At 42.5% G+C, this 14,580-nt stretch overlaps 1 protein-coding gene across 1 annotated transcript in view; it reads right to left on the reverse strand.

Moving 5' to 3' along the window:
• LRP1B (LDL receptor related protein 1B) overlaps window positions 1–14,580 on the reverse strand; it is a 1,474,154-nt gene that overhangs the window by 188,280 nt on the left and 1,271,294 nt on the right. The window contains exons 59-61 of the mRNA XM_084809602.1: window positions 11,753–11,875; window positions 9,387–9,568; window positions 6,718–6,917 (exon numbers count right to left, since the gene is read on the reverse strand). Coding sequence (XP_084665728.1) covers window positions 6,718–6,917; window positions 9,387–9,568; window positions 11,753–11,875 — 505 coding nt within the window. The remainder of the gene's footprint in view (window positions 1–6,717; window positions 6,918–9,386; window positions 9,569–11,752; window positions 11,876–14,580) is intronic.

Consider the following 14,580-nt stretch of genomic DNA (forward strand, 5'->3'; position numbering starts at 1 on the left):
TTGAACTAGTAGCTCAATCTCTTAGCCACTTGCTACACCAGCTCTCAATTTAGTAGCAGTACACCCCACAGAGCAGGTGTATATTATGTTTAGTACTTTCAGTGCTGTATGTTCTGTTTATTGTGCATATATCTCAGGAACTACTGCAGGAAAAGCCTTTCCATATAGGGTTTGCAGTGTCTCAGAAGTAGGGATGTTAGAGAATTCCGCCACGGATCCCAGGGAGGCTGAATTCCAGTGAATTCAGCCCCATGGAATCTGTGGCAGAACGGAGCAACCTGCCCCACCACCCTGTGAAAGCCCCGCGAAACGGAGCCTACCTGGCGGCAGCTCTGGCGGTGGCAGCTCCGGTGGCAGCTGCTCCAGCGGCGGCAGCTCCAGCTGCTGCCGGACTGTGGTGGCAAATGGCGGCCACTACGCCAGCCGCCATTTGCGTCCCTGGCAAGCCGTGATAGGCTACGTAAGTGTCTACATAGCCTATCACAGCTCAGGGCAGGGACACAAATGGCGTAGCCGCCACCATTTGCATCCATGTCTTTAGCTGTGAGAGGCTACGTATATATTTATGTAGCCTATCACGGCTCATGGCAGGGACGCAAATGGCATAGCGGTGAACATTTGTGCCCCTGTCTTTTGCTGTGATAGGTTACGTAAATATATATGTAGCCTATATGCCTATCACGACAATAGGAAGGAATGCAAATGGCGGCAGCTGTAGCTGCCGCCATTTGCATCCGTATCTTTAGCCGTGATAGGCTATGTATATATTTACGTAGCCTATCACAGCTAAAGACACAGACTCAAATGGTGGTGGCTATGGCGGCCGCCATTTGCATCCCTGTGCAGTCCAGCGGTCAGATGTCCGGCTGCGGGCAGCCCCGGCCGGCAGCTCTGCAGAGTCGCCGTGGAGCGAAGCTGGCTGGGGAGGATTCCGGGGGGAGGGACAGAGCACCTCCCCCCAACAGCGGATTGCCCAGCCCGGAGCCAGGTAAGAGTTTCATACATCCCTACTCAGAAGTAATTATGTAATTATTGCAGGTGATTAGCGTTTGAGGTTCCCCAGCTTTATACCTGCTAAAGGAACTCACAGTAAAAAACAAACAAATGTCTTTGAAATATGTTTTTCTTCTAATCCCATTAGATATTTATTGATTTTTAAAAAATAATTATATTTTTGTCTGGAAGGAATAGCTGTTGTTGTTGTTGTTGTTGTTGTTCAGTCGTTAAGTCGTGTCCAACTCTTCATGACCCCATGGACCATAGCACGCCAGGCCTTCCTGTCCTCCACCCTCTCCCGCAGTGTGCTCAAGTTCATATTCATTGCATTGGTGATGCTATCTAGCCATCTCATCCTCTGCCGTCCCCTTCTCCTTTTGCCTTCAATCTTTCCCAGCATCAGGGTCTTTTCCAGGGAGTTTTCTCTTCACGTTAGATGGCCAAAATATTTGAGCTTCAGCTTCAGTATCTGTCCTTCCAATGAGCAGTCAGGGCTGATTTCCTTTAGGATTGACTGATTTGACCTCCTTGCAGTCCAGGAGACTCGTAAGAGTCTTCTCCAGAACCACAGTTCAAAAGAATCAATTCTTCGGCGCTCAGCCTTCCTTATAGTCCAGCTCGTAAGAGTCTTCTCCAGCACCACTAGAGATGTATAAAAGGTACTTACCTTTCGGGGATTATGCTGATGGTGCGGGGGGAGGCGTTCCGTCCCTCCCCCCGGAATCCTCGCCAGGGGGGGAGGCGCTCCGTTCTCCCCCTCCCCCGGAATCCTGGCTGGCCAGCTGTGCTCCGCAGCGATTCTGCGGAGCCGCCGGCCGGCTCCGCCAGCAGCCAGACACCTGGCCGCTGGCTAGCAGGGATGCAAATGGCGGCAGCCGTAACCGCCGCTGTTTGCATCGCTGCAGTCAACTGTGATAGGCTACGTAAATCTTTACGTAGCCTATCACGGCTGATTAAAAAAAACAAAAAAACATGCGCTTACGCAAATGGCGGTGCCCATGGCCGCCGCCATTTGCGTCCCTTATTTTGGCACATCTTAGTCTATGTAAACATTTATGTAGACTAAGACGGCAAAAATAAGGGGAACGCAAATAGCGTAGCGTCTACGCTATTTGTGTTCCCCTCATTTTCGCCATCTTAGTCTATGTAAATGTTTACATAGACTGTGCAAGCACCGGGTCATTACTGACCCCTAGAGGGACGCTGCTTACGCTGGCATTTTCATGGCAGACTATAGCAGGGTGGTTTGCCATTGCCTTCCCCAGTCGTGACTACCTTTCCCCCAGCAAGCTGGGTACTTATTTGCGTACGTGCGTTTTGTTTTTTGTTTTTTTTAGTCAGCCGTGATAGGCTACGTAAATCTTTACATAGCCTATCATGTTGTTGTTGTTTTTTTAACCTGGAAATGGCGACGGCGGCAGCCAGTCGGAAGACCGGCCGCCGCTGCCGAACCGCCGCTGGAGCCGCCACCGGAGCCGCCGCCGCCAGGAAGATCCGCCCCAGGTAAGTCCTGTCCCGGGGAGGGGCGGGGGGCGGGCTGATCCGCCACCGATTTCAGGGGGCCAAATGCGCTGGCATTCAGCCTCCCCGAGATCTGTGGCAGAGCTTTCGTACATCCCTAAGCACCACAGTTCGAAAGCATCAATTCTTTGGCACTCAGCCTTTCTTATAGTCCAGCTCTCACAGCCATACGTTACTACTGGGAAAACCATAGCTTTGATTATACGAACCTTTGTCGGCAAGGTGATGTCTTTGCTTCTTACTATGCTGTCTAGGTTTGCCATAGCTTTCCTCCCAAGGAGCAAGCGTCTTTTAATTTCATGGCTACAGTCACCGTCTGCGGTGATCTTGGAGCCCAAGAAAATAAAATCTGTCACTGCTTCCATTTCTTCCCCTTCTATATGCCAGGAAGTGATGGGGCCAGATGCCATGATCTTCGTTTTTTTAACGTTGAGTTTCAAACCAGCTTTTGCACTCTCCACTTTCACCCTCAACAAGAAGCTCTTTAGATCCTCTTATCTTTCTGCCATTAGGGTTGTATCATCTGCATATCTGAGGTTGTTGATAATTCTCCCGGCAATCTTAATTCTGACCTGTGATTCATCCAACCCGGTGTTTCTCATGATGTACTCTGCATATAAGTTAAACAAGCAGGTTGACAATATGCAGCCTTGTCATACTCCTTTCCCAATTTTGAACCACTCCGTTGTTCCATGTCTGGTTCTTACTGTTGCTTCTTGACCCTCATACAGGTTTCTCAGGAGACAGGTAAGGTGGTCTGGTACCCCCATCTCTTTCAGAATTTGCCACAGTTTGTTGTGATCCACACAATCAAAGGCTTTAGCGTGGTCAATGAAGCAGAAATAGACATTTTTCTGGAATTCTCTTGCTTTCTCCATGATCCAGCAAATGTTGGCAATTTGATCTCTAGTTCCTCTGCCTCTTCGAAACCCAGCTTGTACTTCCAGTAGTTCTCAGTTCACATACTGCTGAAGCCTAGCTTGTAGGATTTTGAGCATAACCTTGCTGGCATGTGAAATGAGTGCAATTGTAAGGTAGTTTGCACACTCTTTGGCATTGCCCTTCTTTGGAATTGGAATGTAAATTGACCTTTTCCAGTCTTGTGGCCACTGTTGAGTGTTCCAAATTTGTTGGCATATTGAGTGCAGCACTTTAACAGCATCATCTCTTAGGATTTTAAATAGCTCAGCTGGAATATTGTCATCTCCGCTAGCTTTGTTGTTACTAATGCTTCCTAAGGCCCACTTGACTTCACTCTCGAGGATGTCCAGCTCCAGTTCAGTGACCTCACTATCATGGCTATCAGGGACATTCAGATCTTTCCTGTATAGTTCTTCTGTGTATTCTTTCCACCTCTTCTTAATCTCATCTGCTTCTGTTAGGTCCCTGCTTTCTTTGTCCTTTATCATGCCCCTCTTTGCACAAAACGTTCCCTTGAGATCTCCGATTTTCTTGAAAAGATCTCTAGTCTTTCCCATTCTATTGTTTTCCATGATTTCTTTGCATTGTTCATTTAAGAAGGCCTTCTTGTCTCTCTTTGCTATTCTCTGGAACTCTGCATTCAGTTGGGTATATCTTCCCCTTTCTGCCTTGCGTTCTCCCCCTTTCTCCTCAGCTACTTGTAAAGCCTCATCAGACAGCCATTTTGCTTTCTTGCATTTCTTTTTCTTTGGGATGGATTTAGTTGCTGCCTCCTGAACAATGTTACAGACCTCTATCCATAGTTCCCCAGGGACTCTGTCTATCAGGTCTAATCCCTTAAATCTATTCATCACCTCCACTGTTGTATATGTTTGAGTCATGTATGTTTGAGTGTGATTAAGAACATAAGAGCCCTGCTGGATCAGACCAGGGGTCCACCTAGTCCAGCATTCTGTTCACACAGTGGCCAACCAGCTGTTGACCAGGAACCCACAAGCAGGGCATGAGCACAACAGCACCCTTCCACACATGTTCCCCAGCAACTGGTGCACCTAGGCATACTGCCTTTGATACTGGAGGTAGCACATAGCCATCAGGACTAGTAGCCATTAGGGTTGGTGGAGAATTTCTCCCCAAAACTTTGGGGGGCCGAGCGCCAATGTGTTCGGCCCCCCGAAGAAGTTTCGGGGAGAAATTCTCCGCACCCCCCCACACCCCGCACCCCCCCCCCGGGATGGGACTTACCTTTCCCGAATGTCCCTCCCGGTGGCGGGTCCCAGCGGCGGTTCGTCAGGTCTTCGTCAGGGGCGGGGGCGGCAGCCGGTCTTTCGACCGGCTGCCGCCGCCGCCATTCCAATAAAACTAAAAAAAAAAAACCGCCCCCGTGATAGGCTACGTGACAATTTATGTAGCCTATCACGGCTGACTTTGCAGATCTAGCCGTGATAGGCTACGTTAATCGTCACGTAGCCTTTCACGGGGGCGTTTTTTTTTAACTTTTTATTTCATGGCCGGGCGAGGCGAGGCGCCTCCTCCCCGGCCTGACTTTTGGCCGGGCGAGGCGGGAAGCCTCCCCCCCGGCCTGAATTTCGGCTGGGTGAGGCGGGAAGCCTCCCCCCCCGGCCTGAACTTCGGGGGGAGAGCAGCGAAGCGCCTCCCCCCCACCGCGAAAAGCTGCGAGACCAGTTAAGTGGCTTTCATGCACTCCTAGTAGCCATTGATAGCCTTTTCCTCCAGGAATTTGTCTAACCCCCTTTTAAAGCCATCCAAACTGGTGCCCATCACTAATTCCTGTGGTAGTGAATTCCATAGTTTAAGTATGCGCTGTATGAAGAAATACTTCTTTTTATCTGTCCTGAATCTCCCACCAATCAGCTTCATGGGATGACCCCAGGTCTAGTATTTTGAGAGGGAGAAAAATGTCTCCCTATCCACATTCTCCACACCATGTATAATTTTGTAGACCTCTATCATGTCTCCCTCGTTTTTCCAAGCTAAACAATCCAAGCTGTTGTAACCTTCCCTCATGGGGGAGATGCTCCAGCCCCTTGATCATGTTAGCTACCCTTTTCTGCACCTTTTCCAGCTCTACTATATCTTTTTTTTAGATGTGGTGACCAGAACTGTACACAGAACTGTACACAGTATTCCAAATGTGGTTGCACCATAGATTTGTATAGGGGCAGTATGATATTGGCAGTTTTATTCTCAGTCCCTTTTCTAATTATGCCTCACATGGAGTTTGCCTTTTTTAAAACAGCTGCACCCTGAGTTGACATCATCATTGGGCTGTCCACCACAACCCCAAGATCTCTTTCCTGGTCAGTCACTGCTAGCTCAGATCCCATCAGGCTATACTTGAAGTTGGGATTTTTTGCCCCAACACGCATCACTTTACATTTGCTTACATTGAACCGCATTTGCCATTTAGATGCCCATTCTCCCAGTTTTGGAGAGATCGTTTTGGAGCTCTTCACAATCCCTTTTTGTTTTAACCACCCTAAATAATTTGGTGTCATCCGCAAACTTGGCCACTTCATTGCTCACTCCTAATTCCAGATCATTTATGAACAGGTTGAAAAGCATTGGTCCTAATACAGATCCCTGTGGGACCCTACTATTTACTTCCCTCCATTGGGAGAATTTACCATTTATTCCTACTCTCCGCTTTCTGTTCTTTAACCATTTACTGATCCGTAAGAGGACCTGTCCTCTGATTCCATGACTGATAGGTTTTCTCAGGAGTCTTTGGTGAGGGACTTTGTCATGATTTTTAATGAATTGAAATAAATGGTTTATGTTTGTGGTAGTAGGGAGTACACACTGGTAGCTTTTCCCCATTTTATAACTGTATTAAATGTTTCCAGTTTGTGTTGGGACAGATTAATTGATTAGTTGAATTTTTAAAAAAGTTTTTCATGCATGTTAATGTTAAATTCTATTGACTGGCCAATTCCACGTAAATGCATTATTTTCAAATAATATTGTGCTATGAGTGAATTCATCAATTCCTTAATTGATCATAACAGATAAATGAATCTCATGATTAACTGGTTTAATAATTTTTGTTGAGAAGAGGAATGGGTGAATTCAAGTATTCACTGTTTAAAAACCAATCTGTTACAAAGGCATGTTTTACTACACACACACACACACACACAGTCCTGATTTTTTCGTATATGATATTGATGAAATGTAGTTCATTTTTCACAATGAGTATAACACATCTAACTCAAAAACAGAATGTCTTGACTTTATTGTTTTTGAAGTACAACTAACCTTTATTTCTCCGAGAGCCGTCCATGTTAGCAAACTCAATATGGGTTTCATCAGCCCAGTAGAGTCTTCTGTTGACATAATCTATTGCAAGAGCCATTGGTCTAGATATCTGTGTTTCTATCACAACTGTCTGATTAGAGCCATCCATGCCAACTCGGCCAATGTGAGGATATTCACAGCAATCAATCCAGTACAAGTATCTAGGAAACAAAATTGATAACTATTTTATTACTGATAAAAAGGTACTATGAGTAAAATATGTATAATCTTAGAACCAAGAATTATTCTTTTACTGCAGTCTTAAACATTCTAACTAGGAAGTACTCTGTAAGATTTAATTTCAAGTGAATGTGCTTAGGATCAGGCTGTTCAGGCAAGCTAAGTTGCTAGTTGCTAAGGTTAGGGCCCCCTGATTACATTCTCCATCAAAAGAATAGAAAAACCTGACACATTGTAGGTCAAACTAGACGTTATGGTGGCAGACATGTTTCTCTTCATTATCTGCGTTCCATTCACATATAAAGCAGGTGGTGTTGGTCTTATATTAACAGTAAAAGAAGTGCATGTGAGAACATTGCTGAACTCTCCTTTCCTCTCCTCAGTTTATTACTCCAAACACTAATATTGGAACTGGGAACAGAGAAAACTGCTTGGAGCAAAGGGCTAAGGGGAGGTAAGGAGTGGGAATACGGAGAAGTTCTAATGCCCTTCTCCCATATGCTTCTTTGACTGTTAACATAAGATTCTACCACCGCTCTCTCTCTCTCTCTCTCTCTCTCTCTCTCTCAATCTCTCTCTCACACACACACACACACACACACACACGAATGAATGGGATGGACATATGAACAATGGGCCCATAAAATCTAGTTTGGCCCTCTATCAGAAAATATTGTTTCCTGTGCAGTCAAACCAAATGGGAAAACATATATATTGCTCCTCCTATTAGGGTGGTGGAAGATAAGGATTAGAATCACATAACACCGTACTGTTCCTATCATTCTTCAGTAAGATAAACAGTACAATGTTTGGTACTGTATCTGAATTCACTATTCAAAGCGGAAGTTTGCAAATACTCACACATCGTTCATAAAAGCTAGAGATTGCTCATGTAGGATTAGCCTGGGAATAAACTGAGCTATCCCCCTCCCCCGACCCCACCCTGAAAAAACAAGAAAATGACTCAATTAATTTCTGAGGAGAAAAGAAGAAAAGGCACTAACATAGGAATAAAAAGAAGAGGACTCCTAAGGTGCACTAAATTATAGTTTATTCAGACCAATACATTTTGATCAAAATCTTTGTAGGGCAGTTTAAAACAAAATAATGCTTTGTGTTCTCTATATGCACTATTTCAAAGCCACAAGGTCTTTACATCTGCCTCTTGAAATCACTGGAGAATGAGGTCACTATTGATATCAGTAGGAAGGTTTAAAGACGCTGCAGCTCTAAAAACTGGTGGGAGACAAACAAGACCCCTTGGGCAAAGAGAATCTTCTGCAGTGGGTTGCTATTTCTATACAACCAGCTGTTAAGTTGCCTACTGGGTGAGGGGAGTCAGTGAAGAGGAATTCAGCAGTTTCTAATGCTCGCTTCTTCTCCAAGGCAAACATTACTGAGTTCCCAAAGCTAGTTTCCAAGCCTGAGCCTGGCAAACTTCTCTGGCATATCTAATAAAATGACTGAAAGCCACTTCTGCCTCAAGGAAGTGACTGAGAGGAAAGGTAATGTCTGGTCATTGGTAATTTCAGGTAAAAAACTCTTGTCAAGCACCAAAAAAAGTCTTAAGATCAGCTTAATATACATATTGGTTAACTGCCAGCAGAATGGGAACCACTGACAGAACAGATTTCCCCTTCTCCCTGCAGCCCCCCATGTCCCCCCCCCAATCTGCTCCAGGAGTTGGAGGTCCTTGGGACCAGATTTAGGGGTGTAGAGGGGGCTGTAGAGGGGAGGAGAGCAAGGGGAAGTCCAGTTGTATGAGCCAAAGCCCACTCAGACAACTTGGGATTTTAACTGATACATCTGTCATTAATTGTAGAGCTTTGCTTGTTGTCAAACAGAATTTTTCAAATATAGGTGAGGTATTACTACTACTTTATAATCTAATTTAAGGATATTTTATCTACTTCCAGTGCAATCTTATTCATATCTACTCAGAAGTTAGTCCCACTAAATCCAATGGAGCTTACTCCAAGGGAAATATGTATAGAATTGCAGCTTTAATTATACTTTGCATCAAATGCAAAGAACAAAAAACTCCTTCTGAAATCTATTTTATACATTTAAAAGATTATTTTTGGATGAAAATAATTAGAAATTTACCTTAGCTGTTTTTAATCAAAATTAACAATAGTGCTTTAATACAGAATCTTAACAGACCATTGTACCATTGTTCTCATAGAACATGTATTGTGAAATATTGTTTTACAGAACTATCATTGCACAATTACCCTTGGAATTTCCATTGTGTGTGTGTGTGACAAACACACACACTTTCCACACTGTCTTTCACATCAGTTAGTTAGACAAATGTATAAACTAACCTGCCAAATTGTTCTCTGTTATGCACAGTGTTTGATGATAAGGATAAATAAATATATTTCATAACAAGCATTCTCCTAACCTATGGTCAATTAACACCATTAATTTGAACTATAGGTCCATACCCAGCTTGAGGATCTAAAGAGAGATCTCTAGGAAACTTCACTCTTTTGCTGACAAGAACGGTGGGGTACAAGCCATTAAGTTTTGATACTTCAATAATCCTTTTTTCTGTATCAGACCAATAGAGATTCTTTCCAACCCAGTCAACTGCTAGTGCATTAGGGACAGCTGTGTTATGAACTACCTAGAGAAATTAAAATTGTATAAGTAGTAGAATATACAGAACAAAAAAAATCAATTTCTTGCTGTTTAAAAAGGTTTAAAGGAAGGCGGCTGCCAAAGCTACTTTTGAGTTGAGAGGGAAGAATTATATTACACTGACCAATGCAATTTTATAACTGGCTGCACAATCCTATCCATAACTATTCAGAACAGTAAGTCCCTTTGAGTTCAATGAGACTTACTCCTAGATAAGTCTGTATAAGATTGCAGCCTAAATGTCCTAAACATTAAATATTTGAGGGAAAGGATCTAATTCTTACAAAGTATAAAAACAACAACAAATGAGACTCTACAAGGCTGTTTAAAGTTATTCTAAAATAGTAATTTTGTTAAATGTTTTTATTCCGCTTTTCCCAAACAATAATTTGAGACCCAATAACGTAAACAATTAAAAAGAGAGCATAACCATATGTGGTTGAATTTTTGACATTTTTCTTTGATCAGCAGATCACCACGCCGTGTCATGATCTGCTTCTGGAAGACCCCTCGAGTTCAAATGTAGTTTGATGCATGACATGGTGGGCTGCCTTTTTGGAAACAGACCAGCAACGGCAACCAGTGAGACAGGACACTAGGCGAAACTGGCAGCAAGTACATGATTACAGAGGGGAAACAAGAATTCCCATATTTGCTTTTAGACATCAGGAGGCACTTGCATAGTTGCTGACTGGCTAAATGCCCCAGTGTGGGCACAGGTGGATGTCAGGAAGGCAACCACGGAATTGCCAGCTGTGCACTTGCATGGTACTGGTTCCAACACTCCCAACCTCCGCTGCCTGCCAGCACCTAAGGTAAGGGCAAAATTTTCCTTACCCATCTATCACAATGCAGCAGCTACTGGCTGATTGGCATAGTGAGCTGCCTCACTGGCAGCTGCTGCAAAGATAAGCTTAAAGACCCCTTGGGCATGGAAAACCCATCCTTAAGACTTTGGCCATTAGTAGCCATTTAAAGAAACTTTATTTTGTGGAAAGAGTAAAGACAGAAGTTCTATGTTAAGGATATTCCTATACAGAAAGCTAGCTATTTTTGGCAGAGTAGTTAATGACAAACACGATTCACAAAAATTTGGTTCACAAAACATTTTCCAACACTACCTCTGGAGAGGTTCTGTGTGGATGCTCATCACAGACCAACAGAAGTTCAGTAACACTAAAAAAACAAAAAACAAAACAGGTCTACTGAACTTCCTATTTATTGTGTGCAAAAATGAGAATGTGCTGCAGACTGATCATTTAAGTTCTGTGGTTCATATAGCGCACGGGACAGCTCCAAAGCTAAAAAGTAGATGCATATACAGAGATGATCCCTGCATTGGTAAGCATACACGTTGGGTGTATCTGTAACAATAATAACAATGGTGCTCAATGAGGCATGGGTCTAAATCTGAATACAAAAGATCTGATGCTTTGTCCTGCATATTAAATAAAGATAATTGCTTGCTGTGCAGTGGTTTGAACAAAGTCCAAAAATCAAAAGACCAGGAGATCATTAACTTACCAGTGCCACTCCAGAAACAAGGTAATTCCAGTCCCCAAAATATTGGTTGAAATGTGAACAGGAAGAATGTAACAAGGATCCTTATCTTATATAAATTTTATGACCAAGCAAATAAAACAAACTATGTTTTGACTTAAGCCAAGCACAGTGTGACGCTGACGCACAGCATAATCTTTTTGTGAGTAGCAGCCAGTTGTTGGAAGATCTGCACCAGTAGAATGCAACATTTCCATTTGTATTTAATACTAGAATTACCTCATTCCAGATGAACTGGGTACATGTTAAGAGAAAAAACTATTGCATTTGTGCAACCTGATCTGTAGTAAAAACAATAACACAGAAATGATGGGGGTAGATGTAAACTCAGTCATAACGCATTACTAATTTAAGTCGCATTGATTTCAAAAGGTCTACTCTAAGTATGAGTAAGTCTGAATCCAATCCAACATTGTTTTGTATTTATAATAAATACAATATATATAATACATTCTTATATTTATTATATAATATATATAATAAATTATAAACCAATATAATAAATTCTTACTTGGCTTAAGTTGTGCAAAACTGCAAGACATACTATTTGTTATATAAAATATTAACTAGGAATCCAAATAATGTTTATAATTGATTACTTCCCAATCACCTTGACATCACTTCCATTCAGATTCATTCTGTTTATTCTACTGCCATTTGGTCTACTGGAATCAATCCAATAGATGAACTCCCCTCTGTAATCAAAGTCTACTGCAATCACATTGTTTAGACCCTAAAAAAGAAAATAATTAACCTTATTTTTTCCACAAACGATATAATAAAACAAATATGACAACTCCTAGAAGACTGATAATCAAATATTAATCAAATGAACATATAGCTGGTACAGTATAAGTCTTGCATTTTTTTCAGATCTGATTTATTGTTTTAAATAGACTAGGAAGTTGAAAAGAGACTTCTAGATTGTGGTACTCACCGTTATTTAAACTAGGAAATAAAAACAGCTTGAAATGTACTCATGATTTTGGTTCTGATATGTGATACAGAGTGCTCAAAAACCTAATTCCTTCCATCTGATACCCTAAATTGCTCCTCCAAGGAGAAAAAAAGTCACTATGGGAAAGAGAGTCAAAATAGTAGGTGATGAGGGCTTCCTCAATAATGTGAGAGGCCTGCAGGGCCTTTTCACTTTCCCAGCCAGCATAAGAAAAGGGAGCTGGCATTGCAGCAGCGTTTTTCACCATGGGATCATGGAGACTGATGAACCAGAAACATCTTCTCACCTTTTATTTGAATGTTAAATCAATACAAAAGAGCAATCTTGCTCCATTAAATTGGAGACAGAATTAAGAGGCTGTCCCTGTTCATCTTAGGCTACAAAAACTGAGGGGAGGGGGTCTAGAGCCCACACACCCTCTGCAGGGGATGGATTTTGCCCTTCTGTTTTTGCCCCTTCAGCCTCTTATCTTCCATAGAATCATACAGTTAGAAAGGGGCCATTTAGGCCATCATGTTCAACCCCCTGCTCAGTGCAGGAACCCAGTTCAAAGCATCCCTGCCAGATGGCTGTCCAGTCTCTGCTTGAATACCTCCTGTGATAGAGAGCCCACCACCGCTCTATGCAGTTGGTTCCATTGCCTGCCCTTTTCTGAACTCGTTCCAATTTATCTGAATCCTTCTTAAAGTGTGGTGTCGAGAACTAGACACAGTATTCGAGAGGAGGTCTGACATACACAGAGTAGAGTGGAACTATTACTTCCTGTAATTTAGAAATTATACTTCTATTGATGCAACCTAAAATGGCATTTTCCTTTTTTGCAGCCACACCTCATTGCAAGATCATTTTACATATGTACTACTGTCAAGCCAGGTATACTCTGTCTTATACCTGTGCATTTGATTTGTCTTCCCTAAATGAAGAACTTTGCACTTGTCTCTGTTAAATTCCATTCTGTTATTTTATTCAGTGTTCTAACTTATTAAGATTATTTTGAATTTTGTTTCTGTCTTCTAAGCTATTAGTTATCCCACCCAATTTTGTGTCATCTGCAAATCTGATAAGCATTTCCCCATCTCTTCCTCCAAGTCATTAATAAAAATGTTGAAGAGTACAGGGCCCAGAACTAAGCCCTGCAACACATTCATCAATACCTCCCTGATGAGGAACCATTGATGAGCACTCTTTGAGTATGGTTCTCCAGCCAGCTGTGGATCCACCTAGTAGTAGTGCCATCCAGCCCACATTTAACTAGGTTGCTGATCAGAATATCATGGGGAACTGTGTCAAATACCTTGCTGAAGTCAATACATTATGTTATAGCATTTCCACCATCTACTAAGGAAATAACCTGCTCAAAAAATGAAATAAGATTAGTCTGCCAGAACTTCTTAAGAAATCTATACCGGCTTCCTGTGATCACTCCATTGGTGTCAAGGTGCCTAAAGATCGAGTGCTTTATAATCAACTCTGGAATCTGTCCAGGTATTGATGTCAGACTGACTTATCTATAATTCTCAACATATTCCTTTTTGTCCTTTTTGAAGATAGAGACAACATTTACCCTCCCCTGTCCTCCAGAACTTGACCTGTTCTTCAGGATTTCTCAAAGATAATTGATAGACATTCCAAGAGTCATCCGCTAGCCTCTTCAACATCTAGGATGCAATTCATCTGGACCTAGGGACTGAACTCATTTACGGTGCTTAGATATTCCCTAACCTTCTCTCTGTCAACCTCAAGCTGCGCTCCTACCCCTTCAGCCTGCTTATCACATATGCCAAATGGGACACATATCCTCTTTTGGGAGAAGACAATAGGACTTGACAAGTTCCACCTTTTTCTTGTCACCTGTCAGCATTTTTCCATCTTTGCTGAGCAGCAGTTCTACCATTATTTTTTTCCTCCTTTTACTTCGAACATGTTTGAAGAAGACCTGTTTGTTCTTCTTAGCATCCCTTGCCAACATCCGCTCATTCTGAGCTTTAGCCTTCCTGACGACACCTCTGCAATTCTCATCTGTCTGCTTGTACACTTCCTTATATACGTATGTGTCTCTTTTGATTCTCAGATCATTGCTAAACCTTTTGTGTAGCTACACTGGCTTCCATTTAGCTACTCTTGTCTTCCATTTTTTTTCCTCATTAGGATTGATTCTGACTGGGCCTTTAGTATCTCCTTTTTTAGGAACTCCCATTCCTCTTGAACTCCTCTTCCTGTTAGGTTTTTCTGCCATGGAACCCTACTTATCATTGCTTTAGGTTTATTAAAATTAGCTTTCCTGAAGTCCAAGGTATGCTGTTGACTACATTCAGCTTTAGTTTTTCTTAAAATCAAGAACTCCAACATTACTTGGTTACTTATGCCCAAAGTTCCTGCAATTCTCCTCAGGTTTGGCATTCATCCAAGCTGGAGAACAATTTGAGGGCTTACCACACCTATTATCTGAAGTAGGCTTTAACGAGTGTCCAAAGTTCTTT

Source organism: Heloderma suspectum, chromosome 1, assembly GCF_057233095.1.
Source record: "Heloderma suspectum isolate Gila_16-S chromosome 1, 16-S_ref, whole genome shotgun sequence".
NCBI lineage: Eukaryota > Metazoa > Chordata > Lepidosauria > Squamata > Helodermatidae > Heloderma > Heloderma suspectum.